This window comes from Pararge aegeria, chromosome 8 (genome assembly GCF_905163445.1).
Source record: "Pararge aegeria chromosome 8, ilParAegt1.1, whole genome shotgun sequence".
NCBI lineage: Eukaryota > Metazoa > Arthropoda > Insecta > Lepidoptera > Nymphalidae > Pararge > Pararge aegeria.
The window spans coordinates 6,624,072-6,646,544 of NC_053187.1; the positions used below are offsets into that span (position 1 = coordinate 6,624,072).

At 37.0% G+C, this 22,473-nt stretch overlaps 1 protein-coding gene across 1 annotated transcript in view; it reads right to left on the minus strand.

The window, feature by feature from the left end:
* The window catches only part of LOC120625788 (bifunctional heparan sulfate N-deacetylase/N-sulfotransferase), a 75,644-nt gene extending 64,172 nt beyond the window's left edge, over positions 1 to 11,472 (minus strand). The window contains exons 1-2 of the mRNA XM_039892995.1: positions 11,202 to 11,472; positions 4,717 to 4,908 (exon numbers count right to left, since the gene is read on the minus strand). Of these exons, the coding sequence (XP_039748929.1) occupies positions 4,717 to 4,908; positions 11,202 to 11,407 (398 nt within the window). The 5' untranslated portion in view covers positions 11,408 to 11,472. The remainder of the gene's footprint in view (positions 1 to 4,716; positions 4,909 to 11,201) is intronic.
* Between the last annotated feature and the right edge of the window lie 11,001 nt (positions 11,473 to 22,473).

Below are 22,473 nucleotides of genomic sequence, written 5' to 3' on the forward strand. Positions count from 1 at the left end.
CTGGGTCCGAATGGCGTACCTATTTCATTGTTCGCGCTCTGGCTTGAACAACGTTTTAAACTAGCATCTATAGAAAACAGATGTAAGGAGTAATGAGATCGTTAGGTACCTTCTTATTTGTACGAAAACGGTTTTCAGTGTTCAGACTACCCTCGAACCAGCAGCGGCCTTCATCAACATTATCATCATCATCAAATCAACCCATTACCGGCCCACTGCAGGGCACGGGTCTACTTTCAGTGAGAAGGGTTGAGGCAGTAGTTCGCCACGCTGGCCAGGTGCGGGTTGGTGGACTTCACACGTCTTTGAGAAAATTATGGAGAACTTCCAGGTAGGTTTCCTCACGATGTTTTCCTTCAACGTTACAGCAAGTGGTATTGAATTCTTAAACTTTTAGTAGAAAAGTTAGAGGTCCGTGCGGGGTTCGAACACGGCTCCCGAAAGTAAAGCCGAGGTCCCGTCCACTAGGCTATCAGCAGCAGCCTTGCGAAGCCATAAATCGATGGTGGCCGTGCAGTAAAGCTAATAGGTACTTTTATTATTTCTTTGAATGTTCTAATTTTAATTTATCCATTTAGGCTGTGGAAACACCAAGCAATCAACCGCAGGCTATATATTATATCAAAGCAGTGGCGTGCACTTTATACATGCACAAAACACTGCCTATCCAAATTTTTTTTTATGACTCATAAATGCGAAGGATTTTCCCATTTTATGGCACCTTCCTTCTTTATGAATACCCTGGTCAAAAACCCTGTGCACGCTACTGTATCAAAGCCAAAGTCTCAACATTTGTCTTGGTACGTAGCTTTTAGTGACCGGCCTTTTTCGGGGAAGCACTAGGGCTATGCTTATTTCTGTCGCAAAGCAGGATTGCTGTGTATCAGTCTGAAGGGTGATGTAGCGGGTTTAATATGATGCTTAGACAAACGCCTTGATTTGATGGAACACGTCCACATTTAGCATTGCAAATATAGTAGGTACGTCGTGGCGGTAGTACTTCCCCGGACAAGCTTCTGCTACTATCAGAAAAACCTCCACTAGAACTTACCATCAGTTTCACCATCTGGTTGGTACGTCAATTATTATTATTACTTTAAAATACACGGTTAAATAAAAAAATCCAGAAATCTCTCTGCCTGTAGTTGTTTATATTAAACTCATTTGAACTCTACATTTTGTGAAATATTAAATATACATAGATACTCTCGACTCGATCAATGACCCGACTACGCGACGTTGTCGAATCACATGTATTGTGTTTCACAGTGCAATGTGTGTGTAATGTCTCTCTATAGAAATAACATTAAATATATTTTTTTTTTGAATAAAATAATACTGAATTTTGAAAAGTGAATGTTGCTAGTTTTAATTATATGAACTACAAGACCGAGATCTTTCTGTTGTTTTCTATTCAACCCTGTATAAGTATAGAAGCCCTTGAAGAGTCACTTTTGATAGGTACATATAATATTCTTCCATTTCGCAGTTGATTACTTGAAAACATCGACACTGGAATATCTTCGTTAAAAGTCTACAAGAGTAGCCGTTCGTGGTAAACATCGTGTTAGGCCAAACCATGCGACTACTGAGGAATACTAAGATAGCACGAGAAACTTCTAACTTATTGATAAAGCGACTGCGTAGCGTTGTAAATAACCTATATAAAGTCGCATCTGGGCTTAGATACACGAGCCAATATCCTGCTGCATTCACAATGGGTGTTTCATGTACCTACATAATTCATACGCTGTGTTGATTACGAGTAAGTTGTTAGCACGACTGCAAATGCGCGGAGCAACTATCCAGGAGCCTTATTCTCTATGGCATTGAAATCTTAAGTTCGCACGAAATATATTGTGTGACGTAAATTTTTAAACCTCTTTATACAACTTATATATTATATATTACGATAGTGGTTAAATCAATTATTATTTGAGGTTTTTTTCGTATTTCTTTTCCTCACTAATTTTTGTGTAACCGTATACTTTAACTTTTCTCTTGTCCTTTTATTGGTTGCCTGTTAAAGATCGCTAGTTAGCGATAAGGCTGCCTATTGTAATATATTTTTAATTTTATTCTTGTTAAACTTTTATTCCACCAATCCGCACTGGGCCAACGTGGTGGACTACGGTCTGAACCCCTTCTCAATGTAGGAGAAGACCCGTGCCCCGTAGAGGGTCGGTAATAGTTTGATATGATGAAACTTTTATTATGTTTTTGGTGTAAAATAAAGTGTATTAAAATTAAGAATTAAATGAAAATATACAAGTATTGTACCTTAATTCAAGTAATATTGTAGTTACAATGCATACTAACCAATATATATGGCGAAATTGTCTTTGATTGTTTGTTTGTTCTTACTTCACGCTCTAACTAAGCAACCTAAATTCAAAATTCAAACATGTTTATTCATGTAGACACTTATTAAGCGTTCATACATTTAACATGTTAAGACTATTGTTAGATGATGGTGATAACTGCATTTAAAATTGGGGGGTCTAAGAAGAACCCACAAAAAACGTAGCCAGGTTTTTATTTGTCACTCACATCTCACAGTCGAGTTGATATTTAGCTGTGAAGTTACAGCAATTCATACCCAACCTTTTTTATAATACATGTAATCCTTAATATTATAATAGAATTTTTCTATAATCTTAAGTTTTACATACGTCACGTCTGGCTTCACGAAAGATCAGCGCTGCGCTTTAACCGGGACTGCAAACATGCTGAGTGAAGAACATTTTGGAATCACACCGTTCCTATAATTGTTTTGTAGACTGTTGTATTTTAATTCTAGTGTGTGTGTATCCAAATAAAAGTTTTTTCTTTCTTTCTTTACATACACTATGAACTTATTGAGAGACATCTTCAGGATTTCATCTGGTAATTTGTTTTAAAATGATATACCTAGATTTAACCTTTAATGAATTACTAACTTTATACAGCCTAGTAAACTGCACTACAAGTTTTTTTTTACTTCTACCACTTGACTTGATGGATCGAGCTTCTTTTTATGCCAGAAAAAGAAACGGTTCCCACGGGATTTGTAAAATACCCTCATAAACGCGGGCCATGAACGTGGGCAATAGCTAGTCATACTATAATATTGGCAATCAGTGCTTCTTTGCCTACCAGAAACAAACACGTTTTAACGGTGATAACGAGTAGGTATATTATGATTATTTCATTTGGACGGCCGATTGGCGCAGTTTGCAGCGACCATGCTTTCTGAGTCCAAGGCCGTGTGTTCGATTCCAACAACTGGAAAATGTTTGTGTGATGAGCATGAATGTTTTTCAGTGTCTGGGTTTTTATATGTATATCATAAGTATTTATGTATATTATTCATAAAAATATTCAACACAAGCTACGCTTACTTTAGGGCTAGATGGCGACGTGTGCGTTGTCATAGTATATAAATTATTAAAAAAAAAATTAGTATACATATATATAAATTTCAACTAGCTATTATTACGGCTTAGCCGACCATAGAAACAAATTTACGACCCCAGGATATAACAACAGATGGAAGGACAGATGGACGAAGCCCTAAAAAGGAGGTTTTTTTAACTTCAATGAGAGTTATATATATATATACATATTATTCTTAGTGGTATAAGTGTTACTTTTATGTTTTTTAACATACAATAGAAATAATGTACCTACTACTCAGTTCCATTCCATGAATTGCAATTGAAACGGTCTAGCATTTAAAAAAAAGTTCTTTTACTAACGTATTTCTCAGTAATACGCAGGATGTATTTCATTTTGTAAGAGCTGTATTAACTTTTGTAATAACTTCGCTTTTCTTATTCTTTGTAACGCTGGTTGCCTTAGTCACTAAAGAGAGAAAGTCTCGGGTTGAGAATAATATATACAACGGGAATATATTCGCAGGCTTCCGGCCTTTTCAGTAAATTTTTAGTTGGTACTGATAGTTGGTATTCAGCCAACGCTAGATAGACCCAAATAAATTGTTGCTTTTATAGGATATTTTTCTATCTGGCATTCACTGCTTCATTTAAAAGAATAATACAGTAAATAGATTTGCTCAATCTGCTTCTGAATAAAATATTTTTGTTTGAGACCCAGACAAATTGATATAACTATTGTGTAAGGGTTTAATATTTAAAAACAACATTATAACGACCGGGATCATCCACAACCGGATATAGTTTTTTTGTATGAATTTTCAAATTTCAGTTTATGGGAGTTTGTTACCAGCGACTCCTGCGATCTCGTTTTTAAGTGGCAAGGCCGCGGAATTATTGTCATCGTCATCATCAAACCTCTACATGGATAGGTATTTTATTGGCTAAGCAAATTTCCCTATAGGAAAAATTCCTTCCAAATTCCAACTTAAACCCAATTTTATTCATTGGAATAGAATTGGGTTTTTCTATCAAAAAATTCTTAGTACCAGCCCGAAGTTTGGAAATTGAGGGTGATTCACGTCCGTGCCTCGGAAAGCACGTTAAGCTGTCGGTAACGCGCCTGGTTACTTTTCCGGTGATGTCGGATTTATTTTCCCATAGTTCTATAAGAGTGAGAGAATAGAGAGAGTGACCCAAAAACCCCTGTGTTTGTGCACACAATTGTGCACTAAAGTGTCTCCCGCAAAGTTGGGAAATCTCTCTTGCATCCGAGGCATCGCTGGTAAACCGGTCAGGGAAACTGCGTCAGTGTTTAACAACTTTAAAAAGTTAAACCTACCGTATACGGTTGGCGACAAGCAGCTCGGCGATGTCCCGCCCGAGCCGCGAGTAGAGCGACTCCGCGATGACTAGCACCTTGGAGTCGATGCGGAGTCGCGCGTCCGAGCGATGGTCTCGCGCGGTCTGCTGCTGCGACGCGAGCAGCGAGCACTGCGACAGCGGCCGCGGCACCCGGTCGCGCCATACCAAACTGTACAACGACAAAAGCATTAGGGCATTTCAACCCATTACCGATACATTTTTAACTTTACTTCCCTACTTTTAATATTATAAATGTCAATGTAAGTTTGTTTGTTACGCTTTCACGTGAAAACTACTGAACCGATCTTCATGAAACTTTTTATGCATATTCTTGGAGGTATTAGAAGTAATATAGGATACTTTTTATGCCAACATTAAGCTCGGTTCCTTTGGGAGAGGGGATGAAAGTGTTTGACGATTTAACACCATAACTCCGACAAATTATAACCGATTTAAAGAATTATTATTGACTCCTTTTAGTCGTAGTACTGTCCCCCAGTCCCCCAGTCTGGTAGGACTGGGGCAACAAACACTAATAAGGATATAACATAAAGGGTACAGTTTTCGGCATGACGTCGACAAAATACTTTGCAAGGTTCGCTGAATCATGTCCATCAAGTAATCTCAATGCAATCAGACGAAGAAAAAAAACTATGAAAATAAATTAATGCTTATTAGAAGACCCATAAAGAGGCAAGCAAATAGAAAAATATCTAGACACGTTCCCGCAAAATGTCTCATTCATTATTTTCTTGCCATGTGAATTAATGTTCTTTACCCGTCTGTAGTACATAATAGCGGAATTAGTGACAAGTCACATCCATTTATTTAAGCGGATCGTTTATTTGAAACAAGCAGCATTGTCTAAAGTCTACAGCGTGAATTATTAAAGTTAAGAATGAAAAAAACGAGAAGGCCAGCTGGCACTAATGCCCGTTTTTACTTAACCTAAGAATCGCCTCAATCGAATGCCTAATGGTTTAAGTGGTTCCTACGGAAATAAAACGTTTCGCGAACTCTTATGTGATGTGTAACAGCGCTAGGCGCCGTCTAAAGTTACGAATCCGATTCGGCGGCTCGTAAATTTAGGGGACTCGTAAACTGAAACTGACAGAAGAAAAAAATATAAATTCGGTTTTCTGTAATAACCTTAAACGAAAAATTAATACAATACAGGCACATAATACGAAACATCGTGGCAAGAACAACAGCCAAGTTAGGCTATATGAGTTGCCTAGTGTAAGTCGATTGGTGAAAGGTATTATGTATGCCAGTTTCAATACAAAAAATAAATTTTGATTTCTGAATTTTCTCTTGTCTAGTCTGGTGGGAGGCCCCAGCCTCGGCTACCACCCGCTCTAATACCAAGATCTGGTACCAAGCGATTCCGATAAACATCAGTATCAGCATACAGATTTTTACAAAGCAGATCATTAGTGTCAATTGCAAGAATCTGAGCTTTGACGTTTTTCAACTACCCCGATCATAATCTATAATTAATTACCTGTCGGTACGTTCATCTTTAGAAAGTAGATTACTTTCATCAAACGCTTTTTTGTTAAAAGATCTGAATTTTTAAACTTCTTACGGATATTAAACTCAGCTCAGGTAATTAAAACTTTGCAGAATTACTTTGTACCTAATCTGCGCTACGGAATTTTGATGAAAATCAATCACAAGCTGTCAAAGTTGGGCCTGCGTTCGCAGTTGAAGCCACATCAAAGAGCTATTACTGTTTATCTCAAACGCGAGAGAATAAGTAAAAGACTTTCGCAAAAATTTATACGGATCTCGATTGGGGCATCCATATGAGTAGTAGTACATATTATTACACCCGTAATCTAGCACATTATGAGCTACTCACATCGTGCTTTCGAATGCGCAGAATAAATTTCATTGATCTGATTAATTAGAAGATTGCGGCGAGGTCATTTCACTGTTTAGTCTAATCAATACCCTGTATGATATATGAACGTTTGCAAGCGTATTACTTAATAACTTCAATCTTTAATACAGTTTAGTTCAACATTTTAGAATTTAACAATCAGTATTTTATCATAATGTTGTGTGTGACAAAGTCGTACCAGAGACAACTAAACAAGCGACGACGAAGTGTGTCAAAAATGCACACGCATTTATATCAAAATACCCACCGGCAAAATGTGAACTTTAGCTGTGAATCAAATATAATTTTAATTATTTCTTGAAAACTATTTATTAATTAAAAAAGAGTTATAAGCACATTTGTTAAAATTCTAATTAATTTATTAAAATATTTGGCATATATCAAAATATAGTTATCCAAAGTTTATTTATTTACCTACCTAATAAACATACTGTAAATAGTTTAAACTCATTGCAGTGGTTAAAAATTACCTTCAGAATAATTTAAATATAAACTTCTGAATTAAAAAAGAAATACCGCCTTTAAGGAATAAGACAAGCTTTCAGCGCACCCAGACGTCATTGAAATGATTGTCAATTTCCTGAACGGTCTCGTAAATTCCGAAAGATATGGTTATCGCGTTCTGAAGCCGTTCTGTTGCCGTAGTTGCCTCTTCGGTTTAATGAAAGCTCCGCCCCATACTCCGAAGTAAAACTTTAACGAAGAGCTGAAAAGAATAACTGAGGCAAAGGCACTTTTTATTTGCTATCCGGTGAAAGCAACTACGACGAATAAACCCAATTCATTATACAGAATTGGCTGTATTCATATCGGAGATTTTCATTTCAAGATCTACATTCGACTATTTAGTAACTAGATAGTAGGTACTTAGACGAAGTATTGCATGCCAATTTGTATTCGTAACTAACGCAAAGAAATGCAGTTGGTATTTAGGTACCTACCGCTATTTGTTGCAGAATTTATTCTGCATGGGAAAACACTTTTACTGCAGTATATTGTGACGATTTACTTAAAAATTCTGTTTGGTGTTAAGTTGAATGTTGCTCGGATTCTCGAAACTTTTCAGATTTGACAAGAATTTAATATTTTTTTTCAATAAAGTGTAAAATGTTTTAGATGTTTTGCGAAACAACAATCGAAAAGTTTTAATGTGCGCGTTTAACAAGCAATTAAAAAAGAAAATCTCCGTAAAATTTCCCAATAAACGGCTTTAAAACAAAAGCCTTTAAAATCATCCGATTTATAAGAACCGAAGTTAGCAAAGCAGCTTCCATTAATTAGGCGGAACACAAGTTTCGCTATAAATTTACGGGATCCGGCGAATCTTGCCGCCCTTGCCGCTCATCGTAGCGGTGTAAATTTTAGCCGATAAAATAAAATATTACCGCCCTGGCTACACGACATCCGCCCTAATTACATAAAATCACGTTATAAATTACTCTGAAATATTCGCCTCCTCGTTCTAATTTAGAAGTGAAACGCTGCCAAACAAAGGGCCTCAAGGACGCTCGGGCACAAAGTTAAACGCTTTTAATTCTTTTGCGCAGCAATTTCCGGCTTTAACGGCTAATTTTATGCGCAATAAATCTTTTTCGATACTTGAAAAAAAGTGCCGACACATTTAATTTTACTCCGTGTGTGCCAATCGAGAACTTCTGGTCAATGATCAAAGGATACGACCATGACGTAGGTTAAAAAGACATCATCCATTAAACGAGTAGAAGAGCACAAGAGAGGCTAGCCAGTTTTCCGAAACTGAAAGCAAATATTATATTTAAATATATTATAACAAGATTGAAAGGATTTACCGGCTGTCACGCGATCCAACAATGAAACGAAGGGAAGTCCACAACTGTCAAAGCGGCACTATTCAGTAACTTTATACAAAACTAGAGGGGTGTTTTGAAATTTCGTGGACAATAATCCAACCACGGCGCAGCGTGTTAATTCATTTTTCAAGTTATTTCTTAATTTTGAAAACATTTAACAACGCATTAAGTTACGAGAATTAATATTTATTAGTATACTCTTAGTTAATTTGGATGGTATCGAGTTCGAGTTGCGATTAAGTTCCGTATAGTTTGCTTGGTTGCAAACTGCCAAAATTCGTGGCGATATGACGGTATAACTTAAACCATAAAGTTAACTAAGAGACCCTCACTTGTAGTTCAATGACGTAACAAAGAGTTATTATATAGTTTTAAAAAAGTAATTTAGTAACGAACTTGAATGTTACGCAATTTATTGCTCCAATTTAAATTTAAAAAAAAAATTGTTAAATGCAGAAATTAGATAAAATAAAATTAATTCATTCTTTGAACAATAACATTTTACTCACTCGTATATAAACGGTGTTCACTGTAAAAGTTAAAATTTTATGAGGCCATCTCGGAAATTTATAAAAAAAATAAGCAAGTTAGAAAAAAATGAACTATCAGCCAAACAAGAAACATGTAGTAATGGCCATAAGCCGTAAAATATATAAGATGGCCTAGGATGGAACTTGTCTAATGTACAATCAATGAATCCAATAGTCTCAGAAAACTATTGCAGTGGTTCCTTGTGAAATTAAGCCGTAAATGCACTTCTGTGTACACAGAAGTGCATACGATATGCAAAAAACCATATCAAATTCAGTTCATTTGGTTTGCACTACTCTTCCTCAGATAGGAACACGCAAAATAGGTATCATGATCGTCTTGCTGCGACTGGAGTTAATTAAACAGAATTGAGATACTATTGATTTCCTATAAATGTCCAACTTCTGGACAAAGATAGGCTCTTTAATTGGAAAGATAAACGCAAATCAATCAATCCGAGGTTTCGACTTTTGGGATTTCTAAAGTATATACTTTTTATAAAGAAGATTCAAAGGAATGTTTTGCAACATTTTGGTTGAAACGTTACACTAACTATCATGCAATGCCGAAAATAATAGCAGTACAATAACTAATACATACTAAAATACTCTATAATTCGGTATATCGTTTAACTATTGCACAAATTTGCATTGACTGCGGTGAGCCAGCATTACTATCTAATGAAGCACAAATTTGAAATAAGCAAGATTAGTTATGACTACCGTAATGCCCAGTGAAATGTGTGCTGACTAATGTACTCGACATCAAAACGCCGAACGCATTAAATTGCTGTAAATGCGGTTTAAACTAAAATTACATAGTAACACACACAATGGATACAATAGCTCACTAATCCCGATACAGTGTGAGGTGACCGAGCGCGATAATTTCATATTATTAATTTTCCCAACAGCACCATGTTTGCTCCCGATAGTTAGCAAGTAAATTGGATTTTGTGCGAATGGCGCGATATTTCGGCTAGAGTAATTAATTATGTTCGAGCATGTTTCACGACGTTTTAATTTTAAATTTAATAACGAATGCATGAATTATATTAAAAACGACGCATGTGTCAATGAAAAATTAAAACGCATACTCTCGCGTTTCTGACGTAGTAAATTTTCTGCCGCATTGTCGTACCAGGGAATATTTTGCAGAAATAGTTCGCGACGAAGCAGTGTACGGAATAATTAATGCATAGTCGATATTTGCGTGCGCTGGTTCATTATAACAAACCAGTTTACTTCCTAAGTAAGCATAGTGTCATCTATTGAGTACAAACATTTCTCGTAATGTGGTACCGTGGAACCATTTACTTTTGACATCAATGCAATGGTGTGATATTTCGGCCAGAATAATTGATAGCGTTCGAGCATTTTTCAAGAAGTTTTAATTTTCATTTTAACTAGTAACGAATCCATAAAGTAGTAGCATATTAAATCAATAGCTTGAAGTAAATTCAAAAAGATCATGTGTCAATAAAAAATGAAAACGCATACTCTTGCGTTTTTGTCGTAGTAAATTTTCCGCCGCATTGTCGTACAAGTGAATATTTTGTAGAAATAGTTCGCGACGAAGCGGTGTACGGAATAATTAATGCATCGTTGATATTTGCGTGCGCTAATTCATTATAACAACATAGTTACTGAACACGTAAATACGTGATCTATTGAGTAAAACTATGCATAGTTACGATTGTGTGTAACCATTTATTTCGAACAATAATACCATTACTCTCTCTGACGTCTTATTTCACCTTGAATCCACACTCTCTACCAGATGACACGAGGCTACACAAATGCGCGAGTAGCAAACCCTGTCCTTCTCTCGCCTCACCCCGGTGTCGATTTTTCAATGGTAGTAAAGCGGCGGGGGTTTTAAATAAAGGGAGAGTGTGAATAAACTAAGATTCGTGCAGCCTTCGCTCATCGCGTCCCGTGAGGTTCTTCGCGAGGCGTGCTCTCGTGGAAATGTAGCATTATTCTTATTCAAAGAACGCAGTAGATTTATTCGATCATTAGCAAAAAAAAAATAAACTGCGAATGTATGTGCATCCATGTCTAACGCATGCAGAATTACTCAGATTACGGAACCAGTTACCTAATCCAGTTTAGTTGCACGTTCTGATACTAACCGTTTCCTGTCACATATAACAAGACTAGCCTATCGCATATTATAAAAAATAACCAAAATCACCTTGTAAGCGGCATTGTCACATAATACGTATAGAAGAATATGGTGAGGACGGACAGGAGCATAACACCAGCTACGCACTTCCTCACGTTGACGTGGCTGGCAAGCCACAGGCAGCAGCGAGGCGTCGGCGACTTATGCGCGTGCGCATACTCGCCGCACTCAAGCAGTGGCGTGCGCGATCCTCGACCGTCAGCCATCTCTAACATTTACACACCACTATATTTACACAACACAGTAACACTTAGGCCTCTAAATTAAATGGTTCACTGTACAATCTCTATCTGGGAACTCTAACGGCCGCGTTTGTCCTTGGTGGGGATTTTTGTCGCCACTTGCCGTGCTTCCACATTTCATAGTGCCGCAGCGGGGTGGCAACGCCTGGATGCGCTGAGGGGCTGAATGCTTGGGCTCCGCTGACGGCCATCTCGTGCCGCCAAACGTGTCCTTTGCCGATTCAAAATGGCCGCCGACGCATTTTGGCGGGTTGTGCTCATCACGGCGACGGCGTGCGCTCCCGGTGGTAGAGCTCACGACATCCGGGTGCAACACCAGTCAGCCTCTGTCGGCCTCATCGGTTGCAACTGTAACAAAGATAACACAACGTTACATTTTGTTACAATCAGGTGTACTTCCGGGTCCTCCTCAAATGGGGAAAATTTTACATATAAATTTAGTTTAAGCAGTGTTGTATATTATGAAATGAAAGTTTGATTTATATAAATCATCATCAACATCATAATCATCATCATCATCATCATCATCATCATCTCAACAAAAGGACGTCCATAGCTGGCAATAGTTCTTTTGTAGGGATATTTTGATTTTCCTTCCACAAGATCCCATCGTCCATCGGTTCTCCGAGCTATTTATTTTTACACATATAGGTACTTAATAAATAAAGAAGCTGAGTTTCACTATTGTCTTCTTTGTTTTAATACATTTCTCGTTTTATTGTTACACTCTTACCAAAAATAATATTTCACATGCCTACGTTAAATGAGTTGGAAATGTAGGACTTCCACATAAAGAGTTTCCGTAGCTCACAAAAGTTAATGTAACTAATTTTTCTTGGTGTTTTGTTACGAGGTTTCATATTTCGGGCTACCAAGTTACTCAGTTATGTTGTAGTTGACGGTAACTATGTGCGCATATCTCGTAAGTTACAATCTTAAATAAACTTTTGATAATTTTACAATAGTGTTACTTTTGATTATTATTATTCTTATTAGAACTTATTTAATAATTAAGTTAGATAAGCGATACGGAACTATAGACAGCTTTTCATTTAGTTATAGGTACATAAAAAGGGTTCAAAATTAAAGGAATTTATATACTCTTATATCTATAAGTCTTTTGTCATTTTTATAAATTTAAAATGCATATAAAAATTTTCGGAACCGACAGGATTTGTCTTTTGTCATACTAATATTTCTGATGAAACCGTCACATTATACATTTAATCCCTACCCTTACGAAATGAAGCACGCGAAATAACGACCGTAGTTTGCAGTACAATATAATTTATAGAGCAAAAGTCACTAGGTACTCGTAACTCGGTAGTTATTTGCGTAACGCTTTAGAAACTTGCAACGATACATTTCGGCGAATTAAAGCAGGAACAATATAAACTTATAACAAAAGCACATATCACCTGCACGCATACACTATCCTGCTAACTATTTAACACGGTTTTGATATGAGATCTACCACATAGCACAATCATTATGATATTTAGAGCTCCATTCTGATTATCTCTACGTGATCTAATCAGAAATGAGGTTATCCGTAGAGGAACCCAAGTTATGGATAGTTTGACAGGTTATGAATCCAAAGTGGCAATAGGCGGGGCACACAGCTCAGAGAACTGATAATACTTTGAGACCATAGGGTGCTGGGATAGGGCTACCTGAAAGTGCAGTGTTTGTAGACTTTAATCTAAGTGGATAAACGACATCAATCGACGCAACGAGTAAGGCAAAACAAAAGCATAGCACAAGACTGTGGAGTGTTGAACCTTAACAAAACCGTGACAAAAGAACCAGACGTAGTACCTACTTATATTTTATTTAAAAAAAGTTTTAAGTGATAAGTAACACAGTAAAAATCTCATCATTTGATGAGCCTCATTTAGAAACCTTGTTGTAAGATCAATTTCAAAATAGTTAAAAATTTAAATACTATTTTTAAGACATAGATAAATAATACGTTGTCTTTCACAGGTAGATAGAGAATTATAAAATGCTATAATGTTAATCCTGGTAATTCATCTCTAAGGGCAAGAAAGAAGAAGTTGAAGTTTCTCTTAAGGACTCTTTCAGTGACTGACTGATGGTTAATTTTAGATATACTATGAAAATTAAGCTGAATTTGCTATACTCCGCGAAAACTAGGAGAATATGTATGATGTAATTTCCATAATCTTTATACTCCACACCAAACAGATCTTCAGTAATGTTTTCGCTCTTTTCGCTCTTTCTGCGCAAGGTTCGCTCCATCACCGGAGCACCTAAGGCTATGTTGACGACAAACCAAATTTTACTGAACTCGGAAGTAAAATTAAGATCGTTTCTGCAACGTCGTAAACATTCGCTACGAAAGTATTTTGGGAAATCCACGTCACTGAATTTATTCTAAAAATAAATTTGCCTACGGTAATAGACGTGTGGTTACAGCACGAAATGAATAACATTATTGTAATTATATATATCTCATGAGATTTTTGAACTCGCCCCATCGTAAATTCCCCATTGATTCCGGTAAACCCGACCCTCCCGTAACTTGAATAAAGGCTTATATTGAAACGCATCTTTGCAGTGCTGAAACGAATCTATTCAGCCGTGAAATTGAACGGGCGGACCTCAAAATTCTGCATGTAGTCATGGAATTTGTTAAAATTATTAAGTATTTATTTTCTTTAAGTATTCGTCTGCGAAAGATTTATTTGTTTATTTGTATAAAAACATCTGCACATTACGTTGCCTGGAAGTTTAACGCGATAAACCTGCGCATTGTCATTTTTTTTATTTAGTTTAGGACCAATCCGTAGTAAATTAGAAATTCGAAATTGTGTTTGTTATTTTTTTATTTTTCTCACTCAGTTTCTTTACGCTTACCTTCTTTATGCGACTTTGCTCTGAATAAGTGCCAGCACGCTGACCTTCTTTATGCGACTTTTGCTCTGAATAAGTTTATTGCCTTTTTACTTTACCTTCTCCTTATGCGTGAGTGGAGCTGTCTTCAGTAGCCCTGAGTGCTCCGTCAAATGTTATGTATATATGTTAAAAATGTAAAAAAAAAAAATGTGTTTGTTTGTTACCTACGTTCGGCTCAGCAACTATATCGATCTTGACGAAGTTTGGCACGGATAGGTATAGCTTGACATACATCGGCGAGATTGACATACATAGTATGGTGTAAGCCCGGTTATGTAGCAGTAAAGTAGTAACGCCCTTAGCCAGCGCAATGATCTAAGCCTTTCTCATTCGGAGACCCGTTCCCCGAAGTGGGCCGATAATAGTTTGACAATGAGCAGTCACTATGGCGTGAAGAAGCACCAAACATTTAATCTTTCATCATAATCATCATCCCGGCCCACTACAGGGCACGGGTCTTCTCTCTGAATGAGATAGGGTTTGGTTGCAGTCCACCGAACTGGCCATGTACGGATTAGTCGACCTCACACACCTTTAAGAACGTTATGGAGAAATCTCAGGCATGCAGGTTACCCCACGATGTGTTCCCTCACCATTAAAGTAAGTGCAAAATTAAATATGCATATAACACCAAAAAGTAAGAGGTGATTGCTGGGGATCAAACGGACCCCCCGAAAAGGAGACTGAGCCCGTACCACTTAATCTTTCACATTTATAAGTAACATTGTTTTGAATTCGTATGTATGTTAAGTCGGTTGTTGAAATTAACCTTTAGTAGGCGTGCTCAGTCCACAAACGGGTCATCTGATAGTTAATATTCAAAGGGTCGTACGATCACGGATTCCGAACGTGTCCCACTTCCACCGCATCGGAGCGAGCTCTCAGAGCCATCGCTTTATTTCCCAAATCATATAGGAAAATAAAGATTCTATTCAATTTTGTGTCATCTAGAACATAATGTAATTACGACATTTTACAAAATATCTGTCTACAAAAATATCTCTGGTATAGGAGGTAGAAATTAATAGCTTAAATACGCTACAATATTAATGTCGGAGATAGGCAGTGGTAAGAGACTCAGACCCGAGTAATAGGTACTAGGTACTAGCGGTCACCCGATACTTTGTCCGCGGACCAGCTTACGAAGTTATTATGGAATAAACTTACTGATAAGTAAGAAAAACACTTTTGAATTTGTAACAGGGAGGTTTACTCTTCATTTCACACAGCGAGGCTACAATACAAGTAATGAATTTCTAGATCATGAATTTTATAACGCTGATGTTGAAGAAATTATTTTAAAAAAACACTATTTGAACACAGTGTACATTATTCTACTAGTCAAGCTCTTTCATTTGATTCCCGTATTCAGCGAGTTGTGAAAAAATATGTCATTCACCATATTGTGGTTTTGTGTCGGCCATATTGGAACGATTTTCATCAAACATAGCTAAGAGCACTTCCGACTAGTTCACCTTCCAAACAAAGAGACAAAATCAAAATCGGTCCATTCGGGAGCTAGGATGCCACATGATGCAGACAGATTTCATTCTTCCTAAGGATCTCAGGTTCGTTCACGTAGCGATGCTCTGAGTGTAGCGCTCTCCATTGCCCGCTGAGTAACTTAACAGAGCAGAAATGTATTATTGGGAAAAGATTGAGATTATAAAACAGATTTCAAATTATGGTAGCTTTAAAACTTTGATAAATGAAAATTAGCTTTTGCAAGGAATGAAAGAAAGCAGGTAAGATTAAAACCTAAGAGTTATTACACGACACGACCGTTGCTACAGAGAAGCAATTAAAGTTCTTAATTAGACTGAAAAAAGTAGTCTGCTGGTGTCGGTTAGGGGGAAGGGCGTGGCGATAAGATTCTTGAAAAGGGCCCGTCATGGAATTGAAAGATTCTTTATACAATAGACCCATCTGCTGCTGACGTCGATTAGCACACAGAGATCGCGAAAAGTAAGAAAATAATATCTACTAATTTAATAATTAAAAAAAAATACCAATTTTAGCTGCCCGCGTTCTTCGTCCGGGATTTTTAAGTTTTTTTGGGAACCGTGGGAACCGTTTGTATTCCTGGGATGAAAAGTAGCTTATGATACTCGTCTCTTACGTTCATTTTTAATAACTCCTGGCAATACTATACCAGCTATTCCATGCGTAGACTTTACTCATACACCTAAATCCCTTCCGTAGGTCCCGTAATATTATTTTTTCATTATCTCACTATGTGACCCAATAACATGCTGTAAAGTGCAAGGTTTATGAGCCCATGGACATCATCAACTTTTTCATAACGTTCAAAATGTTCAAATCAGTTTCGTACCGTATTGCGAGCGAGGGGGATGGTTTTCCATTCGCTTGGACCTTCAATTATTAGAAAAGAAAGAAAAAACTTTCAAATTTAAAGTTTAAGTTAGCTTAAGAACTTAACATTATAACAAACGAGTATATTACGTGATATACTCGTAACACCGTAAAGTAATTCCATATCTAAAGACAATACACCGGTGCGGGTGGCCGCCCTACTTAATATAACTTTGCCCGTTCACCGCACCTCCTCACCGGCGCGACGGAAGGTTCGGAAATCCGCATAATGCGGCCACCGTTAACACGAAACTTCCATAAAGCGCCAATATTATATACTAACTGCTTCGTTGGTCTGGTGGTTAGTATATTCCACTGTAGACTAAATGATAGGGTGAGATGGTGATAATAATTTGAATACTCTAGCCATTACGATTCACAAGCTATATCCAGCCGACAGATGAATGGATAGATGATATGAAACAGAACAGTTTATGAGCGTAAAGAATTTCCCCTTAAATTAAAAATTCCGCCTAACGAAACGCGGAATTTTATAGAAAATTTAGACTATCAGTCTGTGATATTATAGTCTACGTTATGGATTTAAGCAAAAAACATGCCTGTTGCGTGTTGGGAATTAATTAAATTTTAAACCAGAAACCAGAGATTAATAATCAATCTAATCCAAAAACTTAAGATCGCAGATTGAATGTAGTAATGCAATCTTTTTCCAACTCTCCCCTGTACACTAGAGAGTATCACAGATTTAAACGCTCCAGGTTATCTTTAGAATAGCTACTCCACTTTATTAGGTAAATATTTTGGGACGGTGTTACGGGAGCATTGGTAACGGGATCACGTCTTGCAAGTGGATGTTTTTGCCCGACATCACACGTAAGACATCGAAATTAAGCACCCTTCCAGTAATACCTACCTTACATTTCAGTTAGAGACGGGTAAGTACGCATAGTAGAATAACAACGAAAGCTTCGTATAAATTAAACATACATTTAAAAAACCGCAAAAATTTTTACTTGGATTTATTGATGTTACGAAAGCTCTTGTATTTCATACATATCGCCAACTAGCTAATTCCCACGTTCTTCGACCGCGTTTCATCACGGGTTTTGTAAAACCATCGTGTTTAAAAAAAAAATCCTAATATCCGTGATAACCTTGTTTCTTAAAGCCTATGTTACTCTCCATGATTTCAACTAACTCTGTGCTAAATATAAAGTCGATTGGTTACTTAGTTGGGGCGTGAAGGAAAGACCAACAAACAGCAGATTTTATTATTGAAAAAATACTGCTGCCAGCAAGTCATATACAAGTAATATTTCAGATAGCGGAAGCATTGTTATGAAAGAAACGGAACTCGTTAGCAACGTGGTCATTAAGGAAACAATTTTGCCCGCATATTTGGTCAAGAGAGATTAATCGCTACTAGACATCATCTGTCAACTCTTGCGACTTTCGGGGAAAATGTACTATGATACAAATAACATGACCCATCCTTACGATATGAAAACACATAGTAAAAAGATCTTATGTACGAAATTGCGATGACGTACGTCCGTTATCTCACCCCCATAACCCAGTTATCCAGTCCAGAACACCTGCACAATTAAGTAATTTAGCTTCTATTCCTTACAATAGTCCTGCATCCACCGGCGATTATCGTTGAGTGCATCGCAGTGATGAACTGAAGCGAAAAATCCGTTGGTCGTATCAATCTTACGATTAGGACCAACTCTCTCATGTAACATTCATGTAGTAAGTGTAAAAGACCAGATTAGAAGAACTTATGTAAAATATGTAAAAAGAAATTGAGGACCCGAAATAACACTCTAATAAATAATATAAATACGTCTATGTTTCTAAGTACATGGTTTTCGTTAGATTGAATTTCGAATGGTGATCTTCAATCGCCTTCGCCGTCATCTCACGATCACAACTGCAATAACAAAACTGCTTTGTCCGGAACACACGCATGCCTGTCAATGTTTCAGTTCAGAGATCTTCGCGAAAAATCGCAAGATATTTCGACTACGGGAAGCAAGTTTTAGACTGCTTAGAAAAGCAGTCTAGGCAGTACAGAGGCGCAATTAGCTGCAAAGCTAGAAGAATTTGTCTGATATCCAATAATCAGGACCTTTTGTTTTCATCATAGTGTTTACCAAAGCTACGTTTTTTGTACAGAGAGTTGCATGCCAAGGATGGAAGCAAATTAGGAGGCCTAGGCAGCGCAACATAACTGCTCATTGGTGGAAACCGTCACATACTGGTGAAAAGGCACCCTTAATAACACGGTGTTTTGGCAGAAATTACTAATTTGCAAAACTTTAAACTTTCTATAATTCAATCATCAATCGTATTCCATCAGCTATGTTACTTCCTATTAAGTTTTATAATATGCAGAAACCCCTCAGGAATTTATTACGGTTTTCAATTTAAAAGCACACTTGAAAGCTTTAAATAAATAACTAATGTCAGTAAGGCGTATGTATTTTCCTGTTATTCGCGAAACGGCAGAAGCTACCTGTACAGCCCAGGTTGAAAGCGGAGCTATTCAGTTCGTAATTTATTTACCGAATCTTTTACCTGGTTGTTCCATTTGTTAAATGCGAGCTCCGAGGGCGAATAACAATCAAGCACAAATTGTGATTCTACCCAATTTGCATTTTCACGTAGAATTCGAGCTATCGAAGTTGCTTTTGCTTTTACATAACAACTCGTACTAACTACAAACGTGACTTTAGCAGATTATTGAAACTCTTGACCTCTTAGCTACAACATAATGTTATTTAAGTCCTAACCAAGTAAGTTTTCCTCAAACCTGCATTATGCGCCGCTAAAGTTCTAACAATAGTTTAAGGTCTTATCGTAATTAATAGTTAGTACGACGTTGGAAAATTACAAACTCACTGTTACATCCTACTAATATTATAAATGTGAAAGTGTGGATGTTTGTTGCTCGATCACGCAACAATGATATGCATGAAATTTAGCTTGCATGTAAGTAGCCTTTGACATAGAAAAAAACATAGTCTATCTTATTATATATTCCTTAAATAGTTCCCGAGTAAAACCGAAATTTGAAAAAATACGAGCTTAGCCGCCGGCAGACAGCTTTGAAATTATGTATGCATGTAACCTATGCTATGGAAAAGGACATGTACTTTCTATATCGATCTCTCATATATTTCCCGTGATAAAATATTGTCAACGAGCGAAGCTTAAGAACCAATTCTGAAGTCCGCAGACAAAGTCGCGGGCAGAAGCTAGTATTTATATATTGGAAACTATTCTATACAGGAATTTTTTCACAGGCGATTGGCACAGTGAGCTCGTACTAACTCGAGCGACCCCTCTTTTTGAGTTCAAGGCCGGTGATTCAATTCCCACAACTGAAAAATGTTTGTGTGAACATGAATGTCTTTTCCGTATCTGGGTGTTTATCTGTCTATTATAAGTATTTATGAGTATTATTCAAAATATATTTATCAGTCATCTTAGTAGCCATAACACAAGCTATGTTTACTTTGGGGCTAGATGGCGATGTTTAATAAAAAAAAAAAAAGAATGTTTGCGGTAATATGACATAAACAGGGCAATTCCTAAAATATTGTTTTGTTTTTGATTTTTTGTATATACGACTAAAAAACATTTCAGTGCAAAGTACAATTTTTAAAGAGTCAATCAGCTGAGCAGACCCAAGACGGATGGTCGCTGGGGTCCCAATGGGAGGGCGGGCCTTGACATCGTTAGTAGACCCCAACTAGGTGGGTAGACGACATCCAGCAGTGGACGTATGCTTGATAATGATGATGATGATGATAATTGTGGCGGTCTCCACATAACTGCCATAAGATGGTGCCACAAAGATCCTGCATCGCGCTAACACAGTGTTTACAAAAATGTACTATACACAACTTCCAAAGATGAATGATGGGACCTAGGTCCCCTAGCAGGATCACAAGCTCTAAGGAAGATCTTCTTATTGTTATGGCCAAGCTTATCACCATATCTCCCGTATAATGGAGACTCCGACGCGATCATCGCAGCACCGCAGAACCGTACAAATATAAAATAAAAAAAATCTGGTCGTTGCTCCGTTCACGACAGAGTTAACTGGTCAGCTAAGTGTTCATTCATACACACGAAATGGGAGTGGTGGAGAGGGTGAGCTTTGTTTCTCGTTAGATCAGTTATTTTGTCAAAGTTTTTTCCATAACCATTACTTACTTAAAAAGTTTATCGAACTTTTATAAAACTAGCATAGTTTAAATTACATTAATTACCGTTTAGGATTGCATCGAGATTCCCAAATTAAAGTTCTATGCTCCAACAACGGCCAATTCTCGTTTATTAGAAGTTGCATCAAACAGGTATCTCCAATTAACGGAACATTTGTGCCGTTAAACTGGCTGCAATGTTTGATGTTAAATCACCACGTCTGTGTTTGGCTCTACATACTAGTATCAATTTGAATAATAGAAGAACAAATTGTATCTAGTATTGTATTGTATTGCGTTCGTTTTCTCTTGTTATGAAATTTTTAAAAATGGTAAAAACAAGTATACTCAGTAATAAAAATAGGCAAACCTAAAATATGGGAATAACAAATCGATCTTAGTTACTACATATTTGTAACGGAAACTATATTACTGCAGTCAAAGTATGGATGTCAATAACGAAAGAAATAAACAAATTACATACAGAATTATTAGGAATAACAAAACAAATATATCTGAAATAACTGTAGATGTGTCAGTTTTTTTCCGGGGTGACATAAGTTGAGAAGCGCAAGGTTGTTAATTGTGGATCAAAATCAACTTCTTCATAGATATCAGTTAACTAAGATAAATTCAAAACTTATCAGTGACGTAACAATCACCTGCGACGAAACTTCTCTCAAAACAAGTAATCCTACTTGGATTCCTAATTCCAGGGGTTTCGTAACAAAGGGAAATCCTCACATACATACGGAGTAAAATAGAATATTTTCACTAAAATAAAACTCTTTAAAACAATTGCTACACACTTAGTCACACAGGTCGTCTTAATGGTGGAATTAATTTTTCTGTTTTGGCAACACTGACTCACCAAGGGAATTCCCGTTTTCAAAGCAGGAATTTCTTTGTATTTGCGAAAGCAAAATGCTCGGTTACCTCAAATTATGTTAGCAGTGTTGAGTTAACACGATTACAGTAAATTTATGCAAGACATTATCCAAGGACAGGGCGCGTTGCATAACGCCTTGTGTCCGAACAGCGCTCGGGCGTCCGCCGTCGCCTTTATGAAACCCCTCAGTATGATATATGAGCTTATTCTGTCAAGTTATTGCTTCGTAGAACGACTTCCCATTTGCATTGCTTTATCGTATCAGTTTCGCTCTGCATCAATCATGTAAGAAGTTATAGATATTTACATAAGAACAAAAGGATTCTCTGCTCGATATGAATTTCAAAACTATTGTATGAAACGATCAATAATACTAATATTGGTTCTATTTATATATCACTATATTTTAAAAGCGCACTTAATGTTAAGGATTTTAATTATTAAATTTAACTAAATACATAAAAAAATATTAGAAGAATATTGCGCCACTTTCTCATTCATTCTTACCTTACTAGTTTGAAAACCATGTGGCAGTTTGCATTGCACCGCGTCATGGAAACGCACTTATGACTAAGAACCCGGACAGGTTGATTATAAGTCTGGCATATACACAGAATGTACAATCGTAAATAATTGAAATCAGAATTGTACCCATGTGAATAAGGAATAACACTCAGGAATGT